General features: G+C 36.1%; 2 protein-coding genes and 1 long non-coding RNA gene across 5 annotated transcripts in view; 2 read left to right on the forward strand and 1 right to left on the reverse strand.

Annotated features, from left to right (window-relative positions):
• pigk (phosphatidylinositol glycan anchor biosynthesis, class K) overlaps window positions 1–25,040 on the forward strand; it is an 88,414-nt gene that overhangs the window by 28,524 nt on the left and 34,850 nt on the right. Inside the window, exon 11 of one of the 2 annotated variants that reach the window (XM_028020346.1) lies at window positions 10,448–14,679. The exons of the other annotated variant lie outside the window; for it this stretch is intronic. Coding sequence (XP_027876147.1) covers window positions 10,448–10,564 — 117 coding nt within the window. The 3' untranslated portion in view covers window positions 10,565–14,679. Of the gene's footprint in view, window positions 1–10,447; window positions 14,680–25,040 lie in introns of those variants that run through there. 2 annotated transcript variants of the gene reach the window in all.
• Window positions 16,410–22,125, forward strand: LOC114146379 (uncharacterized). 2 transcript variants are annotated; one of them, XR_003595891.1, is made up of 4 exons: window positions 16,410–18,254; window positions 19,208–19,291; window positions 19,499–19,644; window positions 21,924–22,125. It is a non-coding gene; the product is annotated as an uncharacterized LOC114146379 (long non-coding RNA). The 2 variants fall into 2 exon arrangements; XR_003595890.1 differs by having other exon boundaries at window positions 16,410–19,644.
• st6galnac5a (ST6 (alpha-N-acetyl-neuraminyl-2,3-beta-galactosyl-1,3)-N-acetylgalactosaminide alpha-2,6-sialyltransferase 5a) overlaps window positions 22,377–25,040 on the reverse strand; it is a 90,618-nt gene continuing 87,954 nt past the window's right edge. Inside the window, exon 6 of the mRNA XM_028020348.1 lies at window positions 22,377–23,690. Within this exon, the coding sequence (XP_027876149.1) occupies window positions 23,390–23,690 (301 nt within the window). The 3' untranslated portion in view covers window positions 22,377–23,389. The remainder of the gene's footprint in view (window positions 23,691–25,040) is intronic.

Raw genomic sequence — 25,040 nt, forward strand, 5'->3', positions numbered from 1 at the left:
GACAGTGGCTTGAAATAGAAAAATTATCAGATTGACATACAGTCGATATGTAAAAGTTGTGTGTTGTGTAAACAAACTTCTCATTGCGTGTGTGTTGGGTGTGAGCTGGGTTGATTAATGTCCTGTCATTGAAGGTAGTGCCACTGTCTCTGTCAGTTTTCACACTTCTCCTGTTGCCAGCATCTAATCACATTATGTTCAGTCCTGGAAATAACTCAACTTCTCTCTTATCCTTCATTTCCCTTCCCTTTCTCTCCCGTGTATTGTACTTTTTTTCCCCACTCTATCCGTCGCTGTGAGCTCTGGTCTCTGGCGTCAAATTGTTATTTGTTCCTTTGCCAGCTTGACGCCACCCCATATGGCTCGGGAGAATTGAAAATGGAAACAGTGAAAATTAATGCTTCGCCCACCCTCCCCGTTCCTCTCAAATCCTCATGTCCTCAAATCGGCCTGCAACAATGACGCTCTTTCAAAACGCGGATGTAGGGATTTAGATCACAGGCCAAACCCTGTCTCCCTGTCTGTTTCATCAAATATCTGCAGGAATTTATTTTTGATGCTCTGAAATTTCCATTAACGTTCTCCAGAAAAGCAAGACATGCTTCATGAGAAAATAATACACCCACTACTTTGACTGTCTCAGCACTTGCTGGGGGCGTAAATAACAAGGCAATACAGTGAAGTGTCTCAGCGGCGCGCAGAGCCGGCTGTTCCTTTATTCTGATCCGCACAACATAATTTCCTTCGGTTTTGTCCTTGGACTGCAAATGTTTGACGAGACGTGTCAGACTTCCCTCGACGGCTATTGGCATCATGTTAATTAGCACCAATCAGTCAGATGAGAAACTGTTAATTGATTTTATTGGTGAATTAAACACACAACATGGCACATATATAATCCCAGAATGTAGGTCCTTGCCATTCAGTTGCTCCGTCAGTGAAGGTCATTGAACACTTAACACTTTTTTTTTTTTTATCTCCAGTCTCAATGCAGTTTATAGTTTCATTACCTGCCTTATGTTTTCATTTCCTTTTCACCCAGTTACACACCTTTTATACATTGAGATACAAAGATCAGTAGGCAAGTTGGCATTAAATGCCTTCAATCAATCAATCAATCAATCAATCATATTTGTATATCACATTTCAGCAACAAAGCAGTTCAAAGTGATTTACATCATAAAAACACAAAGTCAACAATTGAAACATTATATTTAGTCAAGTTCCATTGTTACACATCAAAATATTCATTAATGTTTCATTGATTATTGTTCAATAGCAACTCTAATCAGTCGGGTGTTTAGTCTAGATTTAAAGAAACTCAGTGTTTCAGCTGCCTTACAGTTTTCCCAACGTTTATTAGAGATTTGTGGTGCATAGAAGCTGAATGATGCTTCTCCATGTTTGGAGGAGGAATGAAGGAAAGAGTAAGCTGGAATCAAACTCAAAACATTCAAAGTGAAAGATACTGTTTCTACTCTGCCACAGTCGTCTCAAAAGCCTCTCACAATAGTTTGCTGTGGTTTTGGCCCATTTCTCCAGTCAGAACTGGAATAAGTGAGTCAGGATTGTAGGAAAGTGTTTATCAGACTGAGATTGGGGCTTTGTGATGGACACTCTAACACAGGGGTGTCCAGAGTACGGCTGATTTTGTGCGGCCATGAATGACATAAATTTATCTCATTAGATGGTTGATGAAGATGGAGACTTTTTTTATTTAACTAGGACAAAACTATTCAAACTTTTTAAAATAGAGTGACCTAAATCATGTTTTTATTGCCTAGAAAAGACTAAATCTTTCACTTTACTTCAGTTGAGTCTAAAATAAATTAGTAAAATGGTTGCTTTTCTTTCATTGAAGAAATCATGCAAAACTGTTGGGAGGTTTTATATCTAAAGTTTTATATCTCCAGAATACAGCTCTGGAGAAAATTAAGAGACCACTTAAAGTGATCAGTTTCTCTGATTTTACTTTTTATACTTGTGTTTGAGTAAAATGAACATTGTTTTTATGAACTACTGACATGTCTCTGAAATTCCAAGCAAAAATGTTGTATTTATTTGCAGAAAATGAGAAATGACCAAAATAAAGAAAATATCAGGTGCTTTCATCCTCAAATAACAACAATATTAATGTTTTAACTCAGAAAAAGTTCTGAAATCAATATTTGGTGGAATAATCATGAGGTTTTTTAACGTGGTTCAGTGCAGTGGGCTCTTAGTTTATTTACAGAGCCGTACATTTCTTACAAAAAATCAGACTATTTTTTTGTTTAATTAAAATATTTAATGCTTAGTTGTTGAAGAGTGGGACCAAATTCTTAATAAAACCTTTAGTGTTTTAGTTAAAAAAAACAAACAGAAAAAAATTTTTTTTTGACCCACAAGAATCCTTGAGTTAATGATTTTGGTCCATGTAGCAAAAATTGTGGACACCTTGAATCTAAAACATTGACTTTGTTGTCATTAATGACAATTTACAACATTTTGCAGACATATGGCTGGACAATAAATTATGTAATTGGTATTAATAGATAATACATCTGACAGAATATTCAATATATAGACTATTCATTGAACTCCGGTCCAGAACCGCACAGCATTCTGGGAGATGTAAGCAGAGGAAATACTTTAGCTGCTTAACCTCTCATAGCTAGCAAAGCAAGGTTGGGGAATCCACTAACTCTCTCACTCTGTGGTTACCTAGCAACTCACTCACTCTTTGGTTACCTAGCAACAACTTGAGTAACTGGCACAGCAGCAGTTTAAGGTTTCGCCACTGTGCCTCATAACTGCTTAAAAATAAAAAGAACGGTGTCGAGTGGAAACTGCAGATAAAACAGGAAGGGTCACACCACCAGTTTAGCATCCTTTCGGATATTTAAAACAAAAAAACGATCAATAATTATCAATACTGACTGATATGAAACGCTTATATCGCGATATGTTTTACAGCCATATGGTTCAGCCCTTCAGAGATTTTTTTCTTTCTTTCTTCACGTTTTATCTGAATTTTCCCTTCCTCTTTGTTTACCAGATGACATATTGTCCTCTCCTTGTTGGGTTCGCTGATGTGGCGACCTGTCACACTTGATCCATCTCCTTTTGCTCTTCTTTACCCCGAGGACATCCTCTTATATAAACACTCACACACACACGTATACATTTACACAAATAACAGACTCGCACACACCTCTAGCTACATTGTTCCTGCAGTTATCTGCCCCCGATGGCCACATGTTCACAATCCTCTCACAAACGTCCATGGCCAGTTGTTGTTTAGTCTGTGTAATTCCTCATTGCTGCTTTTCTCTTCCCCCCGGTCGCTCTGCCGCCTCACCTGTGAATCACACGTTAGAAACAAACAGCAGGAAAGCCCAGCATGTTTCCCCCTATATTTATGCTCTTTGACGTTAGTCACTGTTTGAACTAGCTGCCAATCATATTTCAGGTGGTTTTTGTCAAAGTCTCAGTAGGGAAGATCACTTTTGTTTGGTATGTGCCCGTTTGTACCAGAATTAAATATTGGGAAACGGTTAAAGCTTTCTGAAAAGGCGGCTTGGGATTCACTAAAATGCTCCTTTAAAAAAAACAACAAAGAAAAAGAAAACAAAAAACGTTGAAACTTATAAAAGTTCAAAAAGAGTCAGTCGTTCAGGGTCAGCACGAACAAAAGGAAACGTCACATAGTCGTCCTCATGTGACTTCACACTGCCGGGAACTTTGTAACTGACAGCCATCTTGGCAGGCAGTTGCTATGGAGTTGCTATGACAACAATAAAAAAGTTACAACCTTAGAACTAACTCTCGCCTTGTTCTTATCTAACTTATAAACATAAGTACATTACAACTTTTACTCAGTTACAATTTTTGAGTACTCTACCCACCTCTGCATAATACTAAGGTAAATATTAGTGATATTTACTGTAGCGCCTAGCTTACTGCCAAACTATGAAAATTAGCTTAGCTAATGTAGATTTTATCTGCTAGCTAAGAGAGACATGTGGCCTACGTTTATGTTAGTATATGTACTTACTCTGCCAGTCAACAGGACCTTGTTATTCATGCGAAGAGTTCGTAGTTTCTTTACAAATCCGTTTAAGCATTGATTGTATGCCTCCATAGATTTCAGGCCGCGAAGCTCCTCCGGGGTGTAAACACTCTTCCTGTTCACTAGGTAGTGAACAGGAAGCTGCCTCTGATCTGTAATATAAGATCAGAGGCGGCTTGTCATTGTCTGGCATGTTTCCATTCTCCGTCTCATATTGGTCAATGTTCACAGCAGCCATTTTGTTAATTTATACTTCTCTTGCACATTGGTTAAGAGTGTCCACATATTTTCTTCACGCTAGTCTTAAAGCCACGATTCAGCCACGAATAATTGTTTCAATCATGTCCTGAAAATTTTAAAGATTTACTTTACTTTTACTGAAGCTCTATGTTGATGTGTTTAAATTTGGCAGAATTAATAAGACTGACTGTAAAGCTGGGTTCATCTCATGTTTTTTTTTCCATGTAATGTTAGCAGCACATTTATTTGATTTTTTTTTTTATTCATGTAGAATAAACAGGTCTCAGTTTTCAGTACTGTTAAGTTTTTTTTCGCAGATTGTAATCCTTTGTCATAGATAATCAGACAGCTCTAATTACATCAATTTAAAACGAGTAGAAAAGCATCCACTTTCTAAATAAACTTCCTCTCAGTTTGACTCTTTCAGACACAGACACTCGTCCTCCGTCACAAAAGACTCCCTTACCTTTAGTTGGAAATAAGCCTTTCTCTACTGGCTAATTCAGGATATTTTTGGACTAAACACCCACTCTCGTATCTGTTAGACAAACAAGACCACATTTGTTCTCGTCTGAGATGTTTCCTGCAGTTTCTGTCAATCTCTAACAAAAGCAGCATTGATTGTGATGCTAAAAGCATCCGTTTTTAGTTTGAGCTTCATTATTTCTGCTTTTCTGAAGCTGTGAGCTTTTGGTTTGCTAGATAATTTCTACAGAGGATACAGTGCTGACAGAAAAGTTTCAGACCCTTTCAAGTGTTTAAAACTCATCCTAAAAATGTATTATTTTTTGTTCTCAATGGCCCAAACAGTTCTGACAGCAGTGGATAATGAAAATTTCCTTTTTATTTAATAGAAATTAAAGCCTGCTGTATCCCAAACCGTCGATGTCTCACAGAGTTCAGTTGAATCACTTTTGACAACCTTAAATATTCTTTATACTAAAAGGTTTGCGGGCTTTCCACTTCTCAATGGCAGATCCTTTCAAGCTCAGCAAAGTTAACTGGAACTGTCTGAAAAAAGACAAAGCCAAAAGAATATTTGATGTTTCTGTGAATTAAGGCATGTCTGTTGTCTGCACCATCATATTTTTATGTCAGAAAAACTAAACCTCATGAAAAACTTAGTCTGCTTTTCTCTTTCTTTTCAAAGCGTAGAAGAAGTTTCGACTTGAATGTTTTTAAGATGGTGCCATATATAATGGAAATCTCTTACTGGAAACACAAATTATTTGGGGGTTTTACTTTTAAGAAAAAACCTTTTCATTGGGACTACACTGGATTCCCTGACTTTTCAGTAGGTTAGAATATTTTTCTCTGGAACACAAATCCAAATTATTAACACAAAATCTGGCTATTTGTATTCCTATCACCATAAAAAATTGTGCTGGACGATATATTGTCCTAGTAATTATTGTGATAAACGATAATATTGTTCTTTTGAGAGTATTTTCAAATAATATATTGACAATGTAATTATAATGAAAGTTCACTCCCTCAAAGACCAATAAACTTGTAAAAAATACTCTTGAACTGAAAGATGTTTTGACTTTCTAAAATAAAACCCAACAACCAAAAACAGTTAAATGGAAATAAAAAATCACCAAACCAAAGCCATCAATGAAATGGATTATGAAATATCTCTAAACATAATCGCCCTTAAAAAAATATTAATCATCAGAATGGAAATTATCGCTCTCATTTGAATTTATCATGCGATTAATTACTTATTGCGACAGATTTTTCTGTGGACCGTATTTAAAATACTTGAACAAAAATTCACCTTATGAAGCTGAAATACTTTGGAGCAACAAACAGCCAATCCAGGAGCAGCGTTTGTTTCCCTTGATGCTGATTGGCTGAACCCCCCACAGCAGAATTAAGAGACTGTAGATGTTGCCTTCTTCAGTAGTGCTAAAATGATTTCCACTTTGCATAATAATGCATGTTAAGGCATATTTCTTGTTTAAAGCTCTAAAATATTATAAATATTATAAATAAAATAATTTATAAGCACTTTTCAAGGAGCTCTCAATTAAAATTTGTTTTTTAGCCCCACAAATATTGCTGATCCACAATGAAATAATGAAGTTACACTTAAAAATCACAGAATCTTATCAAGTATTTTGTCTAGTTTGTGAAGCAAATATCTTAGTACACATGAAGTAAAACAAAACCTGCAAGTAACTTTTCAGCAAGATATAAAAGCTTGTTTTAAGTAAATAATTCCTTAGTGTCAATTAAAAACTTAGTGCTCCCACTTGAAGATTATTTCACTGCAGACATTTTTCTTATAAGTGAAATAATCTGCCAGTGGAACTAGTACTTTTTTATTAATATTAAAAAAATTATTGACTTAAAACAAGCTCCTATATATTGATGAAAAATTACTTGTAAGTTAGTTCTCTTATTTCAAGTGTACTAAGATACACCTCTGGAAAAAATTAAAAGACCACTTAAAATGATCAATTTCTCTATAACTTTTTCTAAGTTTATGTTTGAGTAAAATGAACATTGTTCTTTTATTCTATGAACTACTGACAACATGTCTCCGAAATTCAAAGCAGAAATGCAGTATTTATGCAGAAAATGAAAAATGGTCAAGATGACGAAAAAAATGCAGAGCTTTCAGACCTCAAATAATAAATAAAACAAACTTCATATTAATTTAGAAACAACAATACTAATGTTTTAACTCAGGAAGAGTTCAGGAATCAATATTTGGTGGAACAACCAGAAGTTTTTCAGTGGGGTTCAGTGCAGTGGGCTTTTGATTGTGGCCAGAGCTGAATTTGCACTAGAAACTTGTGTTTTGTGTGTGTTTGCAGTGCCGCACTTTTGCTGGAAATATAATCTGCACTGGGAATGTCGTGAAACAGTTGAAGACGATGGATTTCTTAACCAAAAAATAAAAGAAGGAATAACTCAAAGCTGAGGGAAAGTTCAGGTCACATTTATGACAGACTGGCTTGGAGCTACAGTTACGACTTGACTGCAGCTGTTCACATCTCAAGTGTTCCTAACAAGGTGACAGCAGCTCAGCAAATGAGATGCATATTCTGCAAATCCCTGATCAAATCTCTATAAAATACATAATATGAGGAAATATTTTTCTCTAGGAGCAACTTTTAATTAGCAGCTTTAACAGCTTCCAGCCATCACTTTCTCCAACATTATTCTCTCCTTATAAAAGCACGTCTAGCGTGGGCCACAATTACTTCCCAGTTGCTGCTTTAGCATTCCTGGATGGCAGCGGAGCTCTATTGATTTGACTTGATTGAGCTGTTAAATAAATTTGGACCCAGACGTAATCCAATTTTGCTGCTGTCCTCAGCCTCTCTTGGCTGGAAATTGGCAGCGTTGTCACACAACCTGAAGTTTGGGTTAAAGTGACGGCCTTGAACACACACACACACACACACGCATACACACACACACAGAGAGAGAGAGCCATGGGCCAACTCGCCACACACAACGAGAAATTAACGCTTGGCCTTGCCAACAACTGCTCATGTGAAAGGAATTTGAAATCCCTTTGAACGTATCAAGCAAGAGAAAATCATTATTTGAAATTATTTAATCACAGTAATTTCAAATGCTCACCTTGTGTAATTTTTTTAGAAATGTTTTTATGGTTCTGCAAGGTCAAGCTCATCATGCCCCCTTTTCTGCTCACTGAAATTCGCCGTTCTTACTCCCCAGTCGCATCCTGAAAAGCCTTTCTGAGTCTTTGTTTATCTCTTGTTGATTGGTAGACGTACAGGCAGTGAGAAGATTAAACCTGAATATAACCCCAGTCTTCAAATGTTAGCGTCAGCTGGTGCCAAAGGCTGATTTTACTCGTATTCGATGCTCAGCGGGCGGTAATTTCAGACACTGGACATTCGGCGCATGCTTCAGCACTCGGTGTGCCAGGCACTCATTTGTATGTGCACACAAATAGAGCAGAGGAATCCACTCTACATATGCCAATTCAGCAGTACTTGCCTCTTGGGTGAAGGAGAAATTCAGCAAATATACGAGACTGCCTACTTGAGTGAAATTGGAAGGCAATTGGACTCTTTCACAAACTGAAATACTACCAGGGAGTCATCAAGATTAGATGAAATATTCTGTCTGCATGGCAATTTCGCTTGTTACCCTTATATGCCGCGTATAATGCATTGATTGCTGGGTATATTCACAACCATGAAATGTTTGGAGGTTTGAAGTACACTGCTTATTTCTGGGATTTCATGTAGGAGCTCAGAATCGTTTCTGTCCATGAACTCTGAATATTTTTGCATGTAAAGTTGCTTGATAAAACTCGACCGTTCATAGCAAAAATACATGCAGATCCTCTTTTACAATGAAACTAGCTGTAGATTGTTCTGGAATCACTTATGACTGAATACAGATTTCTATTGGAGTTAGACATGCTTCTATAAATGCATTTTTTAAATAGATGTCTTGTTTATAAAAGTACAAACCTTTACACCAAATGTCCAATATTTGAGTTTACACTTACCTCACCAGATAGTCACATGACTCCCATCTGGGCTGTGATTTGTCAGGTTTCTTCCCTTTAAATGGAAATATGGTGCAATTTATTTCCAAAATCCCAGTGAGAAATTCAAGAAAATCTCCTGAAGTTGGAATTCAAACTGGGAAAGTGAAAGCTCACCAAGACATCCAGAGTTCAGAATCCAAAATGGCCGCTTCAGATACAACACAAAGTGGAAACTTCAGGTATACTGTAAACATTTTGGGGGTTTTTTTTTGTGCATTTTTTATTTATTTGTGTCATATTAAACTGGTAGTAAGATTTTAAACCAACCTAATATTTAAAAATATAGATGTAGCTTCAGATTCTAATATTTTAAAGACTAAAATTAAAAAAAATTAAGACAAATGTTTGATTTTACAAAATTACAAATTCAGGCAAAAGAAACACTATCAAATTATTATTTTCGACATTAAGCTTATGAAACCAATACTTACAATAAATTTGCGTAAATATGTCAGAACAAAGGAAAATGCTTAAAATAACAATATTTAGTGTTTGCGATTTATTCACTTGATCTCCACATGGCATAAAACAAAGCTTGTGTATAAACAAGAGGTCTCACTTTGACATAAGCTGTAAGTGTGCCTGTGTGTTGACCATTCATTGAAGTTACTCGCATTGGGAATACAGAAATTTTACTCAAAGCTTGTGATAGTTTATAATTACTCAAAAGGAAAAAGTATAAAAATAAGTATATTTTTTCTGAAAATTTACTCAAGTAAATGTAACGTTGCATATCTGTGTTACGACGCAGATATGTTGGAAAACGTTCAAGTTGTTCTTCAAAACTGAGTATTTTTCACCACAAAGCTTCTTATTTTGTCTGTTTAATTTTATTGTTTTAGTTTTTATCTGGATAAAATCGGTTCAGGACTCATGTGAGTGCCTTGATAATCTCCAAGAAACACAACAAATTCATATTTTTGATTGTTCGTATCATCTAATCATGTCTACATGTGATTAAAACCTCGTCTTCCTTTCAACTCAGCTGGTTTTTGACACCAAAGTTTATTTCTGGAGTCCCGCTGATGGTCTCCGCTCCAGCCTGGTACTTATAGTTCTCCTCAGCTCCCTACAGTTGTAGGTACAGTAAAATTTATGCCTACTAGGTGCTGCTGGGTCTGACTGGTGCCGCTCTGATTGGACAACAGCAGCAGGCGGAAATCTCCTGCGTACATCCTCAAAGCGCATCTGTAGCTTTGTCACTGGCAGAGGAATTTGGAAGATGTTTTTAGAGGTTAAATCTCATCTCTCTGCAGAATATTGCAGCCACATTAGCATATAAATGTGCTACTTGTGAGCTGCATGTTTAATATGAGCGGGATTTAAAAGTATAATCGTACACAAAGTGATGATGTGGCAGTGAATGGGACAAACACAAGACGGGGGAAGTGTACTGATGAGCTGCACCACCTGCCTTTCTGCGTTGAACCTGAGTGTGTGCGCATGCCGAATGTTCGAAGAGATAAAGTAAATGTGTGTGAGTCTTTACCTGCTTGCCTGCCTGTGTGAATGACAGAACAATCAGAGGTTGGCTCAACAGGAGATATATACACACCATAACAAAACTTCATTCTCACCCCAATCTCCTCTGCCTCCCCCGCCTCCACCAGAAACCAAAGCAGAAAGACTGGCATCCTCCTGATGGCTTCATCCTGGGCCTGTGGACTTTAATCCTGCTGGTGTTTTTCAAGACCTACGGTGTTAAACATCTAAAGCACATCTTCTAAGGATCCGGCGCAGACGCAGCTGGACATCCCAGGACCCAGGGAGTCTTTCCTGAAGGGGTATTTGGGAAGAAGCTGCAGTTTGTGATGGGTTTTTATACCTGAATGTGGGAAGATGAGCAACAGAAACTACTGATTTGTATAAAGCTCCATAAACTATTGGTGCCTTTTTTTATGTTTTAAAGCTGCAGTATGTAACTTTTATAAAAATATGTTGTTTTTGTTACCATCTTTAATAAAACTGTCACCATGTCGTGACGGTGTAAGACAGATAATCTGTGAAAAAAATGTAGCTCTTCCACTTCCTACATGAGCTATTACTGTGGTCTGCAAAAATGCACAAAACAACCAATCAGAGGCAGGAGGCGGGTCTTAGGGATGTCAATCAATGTGCTAATGGCGGAAATTGTTTTTTATTTGTTTTTCTGTTATGCATGTTGTTTTCTATTCTTATTGATATTTGTTTACTTTGGTGATTAGGTTGTAAAATGTGAATCTTATATAAATTTTTTACCATTTTTTTGGTATTATACAAAAAAAATTGCAGCATTCGTGGCAGGTTATGTGTGTTTTACTAAGGTTCAGGTTGGCAAAAAAACAAGTGGGAGTGGTGAATATGAGTGATTGACAGCGCTAAGACCCGCCCCCTGGCTCTGATTGGTTGTTTTTGACTGAGCGTTGTATTTCTGCATTTCTTTTTTTTTTTTTTTGGAGATTATCCGTTTGATTTTGACGTTTCCAGTGGAGAGAATAAAAAACAGCATCTGTTCCTGGTTTTCTACTCTTAAAGAAAACATGTATTTATGTCCTGTTATTAATTGTCAATGACATTGCAGAGCTGACTAAGCGCTTTTGGAAATTTTTGAAAATCGGGATCTTGCTATTGTCTTGTAAAAGTAACTGAGGATCTTATGTGAGCAACATGAAGTAACTCATAACAGAGGAGTGGATGGAGTACAAAAGAATGTTAAGTACAAGAATAAAATTATAATATTAGCAGAGTAAAGTTTGTTAATGAGAATAACTGTTTACTGTACGACTTTATTCTTGTCATTACATTTTTTTCTTAGCCCGGCCCTTTCGCTCTGTGGTAGAAAGAAAATGGTGGAAAGTTGTGTTAATTTTTTTCCCCAGGTTTTCTAAAATTTCTACCTCTTCTTCTCTACAAAAATAGCTTGAGGTCAGTCGGATATGACCCAGAGGGATTCTGAACATTAGTTTTCGAGTTTTCTTTTACATTGACATTAGGATTAAGGCCTGGACTTTGACTGAGCCATTCCATAGTAGGTTTTTGCTGTATATTTAGTTCAGCTGGACATCCGCCACAGCCTCCGGTCTTCTGTTCGTTCATCTCTTTCCATTTTTAAATGATGGAATGAATGTTTAGGATTTTATTTTCTAACTTTACTTGAAACGACTCCATAAGTTCTCTGACCCATCTGCTGTGTTCCTTCATGATGCTGTTTGCTCGCTAACGTTGTCCATCTAGATTATTTGATCGAATAGTTTTTGAACATAAATGGTTGCATTTTATTTATTTTGAGGTTTTAGAGTAAAAGGGGCTGGACACCAACTCACTATTTGCATTTTTATTAATAAGACATTTTAGAAAAACATATTCACTACTTTTTGTTGCTCTGTCACATAAAATCCCCATAAAATATGTACATGTTTTGTTACATGAGGTGAAAAAGTTTAAGGTGTATGAACAATTTCTCCAAAACTGTACATATTAAGAAGTTTGCTTTTGTTTTATTTTGGGAAATGGTTAAATGTTCAGCCGTTTTTCTTCTATTTCACTTGTTCTGTTCCTCCATATATTTTTGTGTCGCAAGCAGAGTTTTGATCCTCTGTTGCACCGACATGCTTTATAATGCACTGAACTGAGTCTGCAGATAATTAAATTTATTTGGAGAGCACGTTGCCCCGCATATTTCAGCTGCAGCAGCCTATTTGTTTAAGTGCTACTCTGACTGTGGGTCACAGAAGGAAAAACACGCTGATTGGTTGTGAGTGGGCTGTGGAGAGATTACTGCAGGGGTGTCCAAAGTGTGGCCCCGAGGCCGGTTTGCGGCTGGTGGAATGATTCTGTGTGGCCGTTGTCCACAGTTCAGGAATATCAGCTTTATTTCAGCGTATTGGTAACTTTGATATGCTTAGAGCAAACTAAAGTAAAATGCTGCAGACAAATTAGAATAATTGTAAAGTTGCTCAAATTTTCTACTTTATCAACCAAATGTTCTGCTTTCATTTTAATTTGACAGCATATAACTCCACAATCAACCAGCCACTTTTACTCAAAAGTAGAATTGGAGCACATCCCTTCATTAGAGATTTAAAGCTGCAGTATGAAGCTTCTTTAAAAATATATTTATATATATATTTTTTTACATTTGTTGAAACTGTAACTGTCGTAACAGTTTAGAAACAGATCATCTGTGAAAAAAACTGAGCTTGTCCACCTTCTCCCACTGCTAACTAGTAACTACCAATCACAGCCAGGAGGCGGGTCTTAGTGCTGTCAATCAACCTCTCCATCGCCCACTTGCGCTCTGCTACACTGCAGCTAGCATAGCATGTTGTGAATGCTCAGGCTAGTTAGCATGTGACCAATAACAGCAGATAAACGGTTTTCTTGTAATAAGTTGTTTCTCCACCATTAGCACATTTAGCAGGACTACATGAGGTTGATTGACAGTGATAAACCCGCCTCCTGGCTCTGATTGGTTGTTTTTGGTTCATTTCTTTACATGGCAATAGAAACTCATGCTGAAGATGGACAGATCAATCTTTTCACGGATTATCTGCCTCATAACAAACTGTCACGGCATCGTGATAATTTCAACAAATATGTAAAAAAACATTTTTTTATATAGGTTACATACTGCAGATTTAAGAAGGTTTTAAAAAGAAAAAGAGGGACTTGCATCTTGTTCTTGTAGCTTAGAATACATCTAAAATAAACAGATTCTTTCTGTATAGACATCAGATTGTTTTGCATTTTCCATAACAGATATACATTTTTGCGTCCCACCGCTACTTTTGACTTTAGTTCAAACACTCCTGGATTTTATCGTCACCCTGGTTCGTTTACGCTCTATTGCACTCCATAAGTGTTTAATCACACTTATGGAGGATAACAATCCGACGCCTCACTGCCCTGCAAAAACACAAAATATTCAACTTTCTAGTGCAAACATCTTAGTACATTTGAAAAAGACAAAACTAACTTACAAGTAACTTCAGCAAGATATAGGCGCTTGTTTTAAATTAATAAATACTTAATATTGATTTTGAAAAAAAATACTAGTTCCAATACTTGTCACTTATGACAAGGGACAAAATGTCTTGTGAAACAATCTGGCAGTGGAATTAGTAAATTTTCATAATTATTAAGAAATTATTGACTTTAAACAATCCGCTATACCTTTCTGAAAACTTTCTTCTAAGTTAGTTTTGTCTTATTTGAAGTGAACTAAGATATTTGCACTAGAATCTAGACTAAAAATGCTTGCTAAGATATAGTGTTTTTGCAGTGGTCTGACCCGTCCTGGTTTCCATTCACTAAACTTGTGTCCGTGTTGGAGCATTCATTATCTCCTCTGCTGCTGATTGTGTTTTTGGTGATGCTTTCCTCCAGCCAGTCTGCATCCCAGTGAATCCCCCAGACACCAACCGGCTCTCCCGAATGAATCTTCACTCCGTGACGTTTATTCTTTGGCCTTTTTCCCCCGCTGTAACCACTCTGCATTAGGATCGTTGTTTGGCAGAGGGACTGAAGGCGGATAGATTGAACCGGAGGTAGTTTATCTTCTCTCTTTGGCTCGCGCTCCACCCATTGGCTGCGCGCTGCCACTCTTCCTCGGGGCTGAAATGGAAAATGGATGAAGCTGGAAATGAAACTGTATGTACGGAAAGGCAGCTGCTGCGTCAGCCTCACTGTGTACCTTTTTTTTCTTATGCATTATTTATACAACACTTATTTCTTCTCCTTTTTCTTATTTCCTGTAATCCTTTTTAGTCTTTCTTCCCTAGTTGATGGGAGAACATAGTGTGTAAAGCCCTGGTTAAAAAAACAAAACTAAAAATCTGAATAAATAAAGTACATTTTTAAAAACGAATTTATTTTTAAACTAATTTGTTTGATGCTCTTTAATGACTTCTACTGGCCTTTTGAAAGCCTTTCAGCCGTTTTTATTGCTCCTTTTGACAACGTGAAAGTTGGATGAAATGTTTGAGCTCCAGCAGACATTTTTAAATCATCACAGTGTGATGAATCTGCACATTTTAGTTAAAATCATAGACTTGTTTTTGCTGTTCCTCATTGTCAAACTCACAGCTGAATGTTTTCTCCTACATATAATGTTGTTTTTAAGTTAAGTGCCAATGGTCTGTATTATTATTATTGTTGTTTTATGTCATAAAAGAGCATCAAACAAATTAGTTTTTAAAAATCTGAATAAATAAAGTTCATTTTTAAAAACTAATTTGTTTGATGCTCTTTAATGACTTTTACTGCACAGTGTTCAGGATACCAAAAAAAACAAACAACAAAAAACAACCAAAACATTAAATTATTGCTAAAAAAAATGTCTGGACTCTTTTAGAAGCAGTTGAAATCCAGATTAAGAATAAAAACGTTCAAAAAGTGGATTTTGTGTTATGGTTCCCCTTTAAAAAAAAATAAAAATCCACACTTTGTACACTAGTTATACACTAATTTAGACCAAAGCAAACAAAATAAATCAGTTTTCAGATGAGTATTTTTGCAATGACTTTACAAAATGTCACCATACCCCATGCTGGAGGACAAACGGTGAGCGTAACCATGGTTACAGATTCTGTAATACTGGAGAAAATGATTATCAAAAGCAGAAATTATGGAAAGAATGGGGTTTTTAAATAGGAAATATAATTGAAGGATTAGACCAATACCAGAAGCCAAAGAGTTGTTGTAGTCTGTTTATGGTTCAGAACATCTAATAACTATAAATATATAGAACTAAGCATGATTTTCTTTTTCTTTTTTAACTATTGGCAAGTACTGCCCACAAGCTTTTAATGTGAAAATCTTCAACTCATCCACAGGCTGCACTACAGCGAGCCTAAATTAAACATGCAGCCAGCAGCGTCCGTGATCTAAGACATTATTTACAAGCAGCTGGGATAGACCTTACGTCTGTAAAAGTTTTATGATGTCCAAAAAACAACAAGCCAATCTTTTGTCAGGAACTGTAGCAGAAACAGAGACTTGCTGGCTGTGAAATGATCTGAGCTGATGCTGACATGGGGAAGCGTTAAATCATGTAAACTCTCCAACCTTATCGTCTTTGTCTTGTAATTCTTGTTCAATCAAACTGATTTGTGGCGGTAAATGACAAAATGTTTCATCTTTTGTCTCTGATTGCCACATTTTGCTGCAGCCTAGAAACGTTATTTTGGATTAAAACGTCTTTCAGGCGTTGCTATGGATGTCCCTCAGAGAAGATAGCTGAACTACTATTGCAATCACTGCACTATAAAATGAACATAAATATTTAGATTTTACTCTCTATAAATTGCTTTGGGGACTTGAACACAACTTTTTCTTTTTACCATAAATACTAAGATTTTATAAGTCTTGAAATCAGCGGTGACCAAACTGTGGCTCTGGGGCTTATTGCGTCTCTTGTGAGGTTTGTGTGTGGTCATAATCTCAATTAAAGAACGAGACAAATTTGACCAGACATTTGACACAGAAAGACAGAATTTACATCTTTTGTAGGCGAAAACTTTTGCTGAAATTTTTAAATTTTCTTAAAGTGGAAAATATTCTATTCTTTATATTCTAATATTCTTTATTTAAGTTAATATAAAGTGGGACCACAAACATCCAGCAACATTTACTAAAGTGAAGACTTATCTCATTCATTCATTAATGTTGCCAAAATATTACATTTTTGCAGAAGATGTCACTCAATAATTCATTCTAGAGAAAAGACAATTTTTGAAAGAAAAAAGAAACAATATAATATTATAAAAATACAGACTTTTCTTTAGGAAAATAAAGAAAAAAGCCCACAAACAAGTGACAGCATTTTTTTGTGTCAGATCTTCAGATGTACAATGATAAACAAAAATCTAAATTGGTGGTTTGTTTTATTAAAATATATCAAGCTTAATTTATTACTAACCAAGTAAAAACAAAACAATAGTAAAAAGCTATCTAAAAAGAAAACACTGAATTATTTTTGTATTTTTATCCTGCCAGTACTTTGAACTTGGGAAATTGGCCAAAAGTTTAGACATTAGTCAAAAAAACTTTAATAAAAATTCTGAGATGTATTCCCTGTCCTTCACTCTAAGGTCGCTTCTTTTCAGGGATTATCCTTCACATCTTTGTAAAATACAGACACATTTTCACTGCAGAACTCTGAGCTTCAGTCCTCAGCTGTATTATGACTTATGAGATCGGATCGTGTCCTCAGTCTGAAGAGAAACTGTGACGTTAAACGCTCTCTCATGGTGTGAGCACCTCCATCACTCTGCTGCTGCTCACAGCCTTCATATTCAGTGATGAGGTCAGCCATGTTGTAGAGGGAACATTATAACTTAGAGGTTACCTCTACAGGAAAAACCCAAAGATGATGCAAAGGTACCAGATTAGACTGAAAAGACTCGTTATGAGCTGATAGGTGGTAGAAAAATGCGACCTTTGGAGTAATTTTGCAGCTGCATGTTACAAATTTAACTCTCCAGCAACTGGAGCCGATGCAGATGGAAAGTTTTATAATATCTGGGATTAAATTGTAAATTATCAAACCACATATTGTTTAAACAGAAAATATTTTGTACAACAAAAGGGATTTTTTTTTTCTTTATAGCTTTTAGTAATCATAGTAATTGTGCCCACAAATACATAATTGGAGAAGCACATTCATTAAATTTGGCTTTGTACAGTAAAGCTTTTCGGATAAAGCTGTCAGACTAAAACATTCTCTACACCAACGAGAGAAAATATCTTTTTCAAACCTACAATAGTTTATTTCTTCTATAGTTTGTTTTACTAAAATATTGCATGTCTAATTTATTGCCAGAAGAGTTTAAAAAAAAAAAATTCCCTTTCTCTATTGATGTAGAAAACATGGTGTACTTTCAACTTCCTGGGTGCACAAGTGCTTGAAGATGAAATTGTGATTTTGTAAGGAGCGCTACCTGTAAGTAATATGAAGGTATCACTGTTTTAAAACTAATTTTAACAAGCTTCTTGAGCGTGGAGCCTTCCTAAATAGCCAGCCAAAATCAAGTTATTAATCCCAAAAATGTAACAAACGCAACAAAAAAGTGTAATATGCTTCACTTTTATAAGACGTGAATCTGGAAAGTTTTATTCTATATTTAATTTTTGCTCAAGTCTGTGTCAAAATCTAAATAACAATGAATAGATGTAATATACAACATTTTTATATACCTCAAATACACATAAATAGGCATCGGAGAAAGTTTGCCTGTTTACGGAGTTGTTTTGTAGAGCAAAGTAGGAAAGAAAATTGCAGCTTCAGAAGCAAAAATATCAACAAAAATGTGAGCTAACACGCTATTGGTTGTTCTTTGCAAAGTAACCAATGGAAGAACGCAATTTATTTTCCTTCCCGCTGATTGGTCGTGCAACCAAGGGCGGAAGTAAACAAGACTGAAGACGTTAGCTTGTCTGGTAAGGCTAAAACGATTTCCATTTTGCGTTTAAACTATTAAAATATGCATTTACACCTGTTTTTAGAGGGGCACTAAAGTATTTGGGCATTTCAGTTGTTAGCTAGGTGCTACCCGAGATCCACTTTACATAATAACTGATCAGAAGTACAGAAATTATTTTTGGCTTTTAAAAAAAGCTGTTAATGTTATGTTATTATTTTAAATATATGTTAAAATCGTTTAAATCAAGGCTGTCCCACCTCGCCTAGAGAAGACCCCGGTCATGTCTGTAAAACTTCCCAGCAGAAATTAGCATTTTCGGCAGCCTGGTACACGGCAACAGTTTTAATCTCCGTGGTTAATTTGTCCCAATCCACGATACCTGGTCTGGTTGGATTTGCATGTTAATCTCAGCAGAACCCAATTTAGCAGTGATTAATTTTCAGGATGCAGGCTTTATTTATTCAGCTTTGCCTGAGGTGTGCAGCCTCGGACTGTTTTTGTTTTACACCTCGCTTGATTAAAATATTTTCAGAGTAAAAATTATGTTTCATTATTTGTGGCTCAGCTGTGACTGGCAGGTGGGTTAATCTTCTTAGTGTGCTCTTTGCATACTAACAAACACATTGTGCATGGAATTGCACATGCATTTGCTCACTGGATTAACTGGGAATCTCATCATTTTTCAGGAAACTTCTAATTATTTTTACCTGTATTTAGCCTTTTCGTCTCTTATGTGGGTCAGGTTAATTTAGGCAATTATATCATTAGGATTGTAGATAAATACTGCTGGGATGTACATTTTCTAGGCCACGTTCTCACTTGTCCTCATAAAACGTTTGAAACAATTCAAAGCAGATATTAAAAACCTCGTAATGTGATCTGATAATTGTGTAGCCCTTATTTCAACATGTATGTGACTTTTAAAAGATTAAGAGGGCAGCGATTATTTTTTTTTTGTCATTTTTCTAGCTCAGTAGGAAACCCTAAATCATCCTAAATGCTAATGAGGACATTTTATTGATCGAGTGAAGGCTCTACGACCTCATAATCGAGGTGAGGTGTCCCTCTGCTGTGCTTGATTACCCTTTGTTACCTTGATCTATGTGCCTTACATTCAGGCGGAAAGGCAGTTTGCTGCCATTTTTAAGCACAAAAACCGCTCACACACTGGGTTATGAACACGCTGGAGGATCTATTTGCAGCTCTTGGGAATAATGAGCGAACCTTGTAGCTGGTGCCTGTCTTTCATTATTATTTCAGCATGACACAGCCCCATGTCACAACCAGATGGAAGGAGCAAGATTGAAAAGTAAAAATGGCAGCTGTCGTCAGCCGAGGGTGAAGCTGAGTCACTGGTTTCCTGTCCTGCTGATGAGAAAACGTTTCATAACTGAAAAAAATCACAGGTAATACTTTATTTTTCCAACAATTATTCTTTCTAAGTTAAGGCAATTTTTATGGATTGAAGAAAAATTAGACTAGCATACGTACTTTCTTTGTATCACTTCACTGCCTTCTCCAGCTTTTATTCTGTACTATGTGTTAAAAATGTCCTTGGATATAGAAGCAGAAAATGGCTCCGAATTACTGGAATCCAGCTGAAAAACCTTTCATCCAGCGCTCAAAAAAGAATTAAAATACACAAGTGTTGATATAACCTTAAACTGTATCATGTTTTATTGAGATTTTATGTAACAGATTAACACTGGGGGAATGATGCTTGGTTCACTGCAAAAATAAAAAAATCTTACCAAGTATTTTTGGCCTAGTTTATAGTACAAATGTATTAGTGTACTTGAAATGAGACGGAACTAACTCATAAATAACCTTTCAGCAATATATAGGAGCTTGTTTCAAGTAAATAATCCCTTAATTATGATGAAAAAAATTGTAGTTCCACTGGCAGATTTTTCCACTTATAACATGGGAAAAATGTATTGTTATAAGTTAAATAATCTGCCAATGGAACCAGTACTTTTTCATTATTATTAAGGAATTTTTGACTTAAAACAAATCCTTATGTTTTGGTAAGAAGTTACTTTTGAGTTAGTTTTGTTGAGATATTTTCTCTACAAACTAAATCACGATTACTTGATAGGATTTTGTGTTTTTACATGTTTTTACAAATGAAAATCTAAATTAGTTTTTATTCAGCCTCTTTTATCCAGATACCCAAAATAAAATTCAGTTCCTAACAAAATCACCCAGCTATTCTGCAAAGTTTTTAAGACAAACATTGGGTTTCTCAACCTTGCCATTCAGAAATGTGGGCTTTATGGAATAGAAATTGCAGATACAGATAGTACAGGTCCTTTAATTATCAAATTAAAGGAAACAGCAAACATGTAGAATCAGAGTCTCTGGTCAAATGAGACCAAAATATCACTTTTTGGTCTCAAAACATTATGCATGGAAGAAAACCTAACTTTACACATTAACTTCAGCACTCAATCAATGCGCATGGTGAAGCATGGTGGTGGCAGCATGTTGGAGTAGTTCTGTTCTGATTTGTTCTTTTTCTAAATCTTTGGTTAATTTTATTGATTGTGGCTTTGCAGTTTGGACAATTGTTCCCTAAATGTCACAATTTCAAACAAAATATTTAGTTAACAAGCAATTTAGCTTCAAACTAAATTGTTTAGCATATAAAATAAATATTCTGTTTCAAGCTAAATATTTAAGGTACTAACTAAGTATTTAGTTTGAAGCTACATATTCAGCATGCTAACTAAATATTTACCTTCAAATTAAATACTTGTGAAATAAATATTTAGATTCAAACTTAATATTTAGCTTGCTAACTAAATATTGGACTTCAGACTAAATATTTAACTTGTGAAATATTTAGATTTCTAAATAAATATTGCTTGAATCTAAATATTTAGCTTATTTACTACTTATTTACTTTGAATCTGAATATTTGCTTGTTAACTAAATGCTTATTTTGAAGCCCGATGTTTAGCTTTCTAACTAAATATTTGGGTTCACACTAAATATTTGATTTGTGAAATAAATACTGAGCTTGAAACTACATTTTTAGTTCCCTAACAAAATATTTACCTTCAAATTAAACACTTCACTTGAAGGTAAATGTTTAGTTGCTGAATAACCCAAATCATTGCTGTTTTATTTTGACTGTGTAACTTTATAAACGCCACCCAAAGGATTCAGCACCAGCATTAAAATAATGTCTAGTTTTTCCTGACTGACAACCGAGTTTTATTCATGAAGGAGAGGAGACGAGAAAAATCGGGAGGAGTTCACATGTAACTCATAAAAAATCAATCCAGAGCAAGAGATTGACAAAACCCACGCTTAGTTTAACAAAAAAAAAAAAAAAAAAAAAAAGAGTAAAGCTGGTGTTTCTCCACCTGTCACACCTCTGTGAGGTGATTCAGGCTGCAGTGGACCAATGCTGCTGCACCTCTGCTCTCCATCTTTATCTCCTGCTTGTTTGGTGCCTCCTGGCTGAGCGTTTACATGGAAATCCGGCTTGTAGTTAAATAAATTGCACTATTAACTGGCAACTGGAGCCAACAAAAGACCCGCGATATAAACATACAGGAGAAGTGAGAGAAAACATCCCAGCCACTGTTCCACACCTGTCAGTCATCCCAGATACGCAGCGGCGATGAGTTTGACTCGGCTGTGTGTGTGTGTGTGTGTGTGTGTGTGTGTTCACCAGAGGGATCACAGAAGACGCAAACTGGAGGATAATTTCCCAGATGAAAGACCCGAACAGGACAGAGATGAAATTTTCATTCCCCTCAAACCACAAACATCAACGCACTTCCTTGAGATTTTATTTGATGAACTACAGTAATTGGTGGTGCACAATTTGTAAATTTTTGACATTTTAATGTCTAAATTTCAAAAGTCAATATTTCCAAAAAAAAATTCTTGAAAATGTTTGAGTTTAATCTCAAAATTTAAGTTTTTCCAAATCTTCAAACTCAAACTTTCTAGCAAAAAAAGTGGAAATTTCTGAGTATGAAAAGTCAAAAATTTGCTAGAAAAAATTCTAATTTTGAGTTTAATGTCAGAAATTTTCTGGAAATAAATTTGGACATTTTTAAGATTAATCCCAAAATTAGATTATTTGCTAGCAAATTTTCGACTTTTCAAAATCTGAGTTTTGTCAAGCAATTTTCTGAGTTTTTTTTGGCTAAAATGTACTTATTTGTTCCTATCCACAATGGCCCTAACACACCGTCATAGAAATGGGATGAGCAAGTTATGAGTGTATAAATACTTTTGCAAGGTGACTTCAATGTTACCGACAGTGAACTATCTGGCTAACCTGCCAAGAGGAGACTTCTGTTTCTGGTCATTTGAAAAAGCAAAAACCCAATATAAAATTTACTTTTAAGCCCAGTTGTCATAATATATCTTCAAATTTCACTTTTAATCATTTAAGAAATAATGCCAACAGGGGTCCTGGATATCTGGGCTTTAGTGTTATTATTTAAATAAGTGTTTTCAATACAAATATCCTCAAAAAAAGAAATGATGGCCACATTTGAAAATGAATATTGTTCCGAATGCCATTTAATGGCGGCATGAATTAATATCAAGGTCTGCAGCATGAGCAAAAATGTATATTTTAAATTAGCTTAAATATAAGTATTTTTTGTCACTTAATATGGATACGTTGCTCCTCTGACTCTAATGATTCGTAGTGGTTCTGCTTCTGTCGTTCTTAGCAGTCAAAGAGAGCAAAAGGGAAATGCTCTAGACAGCACACAGTATGTGTCTCTACTTTTGCGGGGACTTTCCATTGACTTCCATTCATTTCTAACCATCACATACCTAACCCTAACCAAAACTCCATTCACACCTTAGTCTTAAACCTAACCCTAGCACAAAAACAACATTTCTCCTTGTGGGGACCAGACTTTCATCCCCACAGAAGCGATGGGTCCCCACAATGGAATATGTGTCAGGAAAATGGTCCCCACAATACATCAAATACATGGCACACACACATATACACACATACACACCCCCCTTCAGAGAGTTTGATGATTCTGCCTTTCAGGTTTTCAAACAGCTCTGAGCCGCATCATGTCCCTCCATGAATAAAACTCTGGCTGCAGCAAAGGCACTCCTCATCCATGCAGCGCTGTCTGTTTTTCCAGTTGTCCATCGGAGCTATTGGATCTCTAAAAGCGCATCCCAGCTCCACTGGCAGTCACGTATTCTGCAGAACGATGGCGGCGGCGGCGGCGGCCGTTCCGGCAGTGTCCGGTTCTCTGGGAGAGGCGGGGGGCTCCAGTCCGGCTGGAAGAAGTGGATGTCAAACGTCCTTGCCCAGTTGGCAAAGGCGCGCTTCTCCGTGATGAAGCGGTGGTGGCTGCCGCGTTTGCCGCGCTCATGGGAGATGTACATGGCGCACTCGTCGGGCCCCCGCGGCTCGTAGTAGTGGTAGGGGACGGACTGGTGCTGAGGCTCCCTGCGGAGACAGAACCGGGCGACATTTAGGAGAATTTTAATGAGTTTCATTAGATACCATGAAGCATTTTTCATTTCAAGGTGAAGGAGGATGGTTGGCTTTAATTTATCATTTGCTGAGCAGATGAGTTTAATTAGATTCATATTTAAAAGTGGCACTTTCATCCAAGCCTGAAATTAGAAAATTAAAAAAGTTTCACAGTTTAAACTTGATTATTAAAATGTTAAAGGTGCACTGCTCACTTTTATAGCAGTTTTGACAACCTATTTTTTTTGGCATTTTTACCAATTCAGTTCAGTTTTGTTTACACTGCAAAAAACACAAAATATTACCAAATATTTTTGGTCTAGTTTCTAGTGCAAATATATTAATACACTTGAAATAAGACAAAACTATCACGAACTAGACTAAACTAGTTTATGATAGGAACTATTGAGCATAATTAATGATGTGAAAGTTATTTTTAATATGTTTTTAGCCTTGATTTAGGGTGTTTCAGCAGTTTTGCAGTTCTCTGGAAGTTTTTTTTCCAGGTTAGATGAATATAAGAACTGAATGCTAGTTCTCTGTGTTTGTTTCCCTTTGCGTTACAATATGAATACATTTACTTTGGCCTAAATTTTAAGTCCAATATTCATGTTTGAAATAATTGTGAGGATTTTTCAGTTCAGCTTGCTAGCTAAGCAAGTTTCTCAAGTGATTTTTCCATCATTTAGTTGATTTCACTGTTGTTTTCTGAAAACACTTCATTTGGGTTCTTATTAAATATTCATGAGACATTTCACCAATTTCTAAATTTCAGCATTTTCACCAACATCAGTCATTCCCACAGTCATTTATCATCATATATTCATCTGTCTCCTGACATCTAATATTGACATTACATATTCATATAGTCATCATTTTTTCTCTTATCTGATCGTGTCTCTGAGTTTACAAGCTACTTTGGGCCTGAAGCTCGACCTAATCCCTCAAAACTGAGTTTCTACGTGTTTTAAACTGCAGGCCTGATCAAGCTGTCAAGATAACTACAATCACATCTCAAAATGCAGCAGCAGCAAGTAAAGGAGTGTGCTTCTGTTTGTGTGTTGAGAAAAGGAAGGTTTGTTATAACATTCAAGGTTTTATTTTGCCCTCTATGCTCTCCACTTATAGTGAGTGCATCACTCTGGAGACTTTGTGGTGAATTATGTTTTAAATTAAGAAAACTATTTTTCACTCCTTCCTTTTTCTTTGCAGAGTCTGCTTCTGTTTTCTTATGAATCAGGCTGGATTAAGATTAAACCTGTGGTTAAAAATGACTGACACGTCACATTACCCTAACCCTTTTGTTTTTAGTCTCCAATCTCA

Source organism: Xiphophorus couchianus, chromosome 6 (genome assembly GCF_001444195.1).
Source record: "Xiphophorus couchianus chromosome 6, X_couchianus-1.0, whole genome shotgun sequence".
In the NCBI taxonomy this organism is placed as follows: Eukaryota; Metazoa; Chordata; class Actinopteri; order Cyprinodontiformes; family Poeciliidae; genus Xiphophorus; species Xiphophorus couchianus.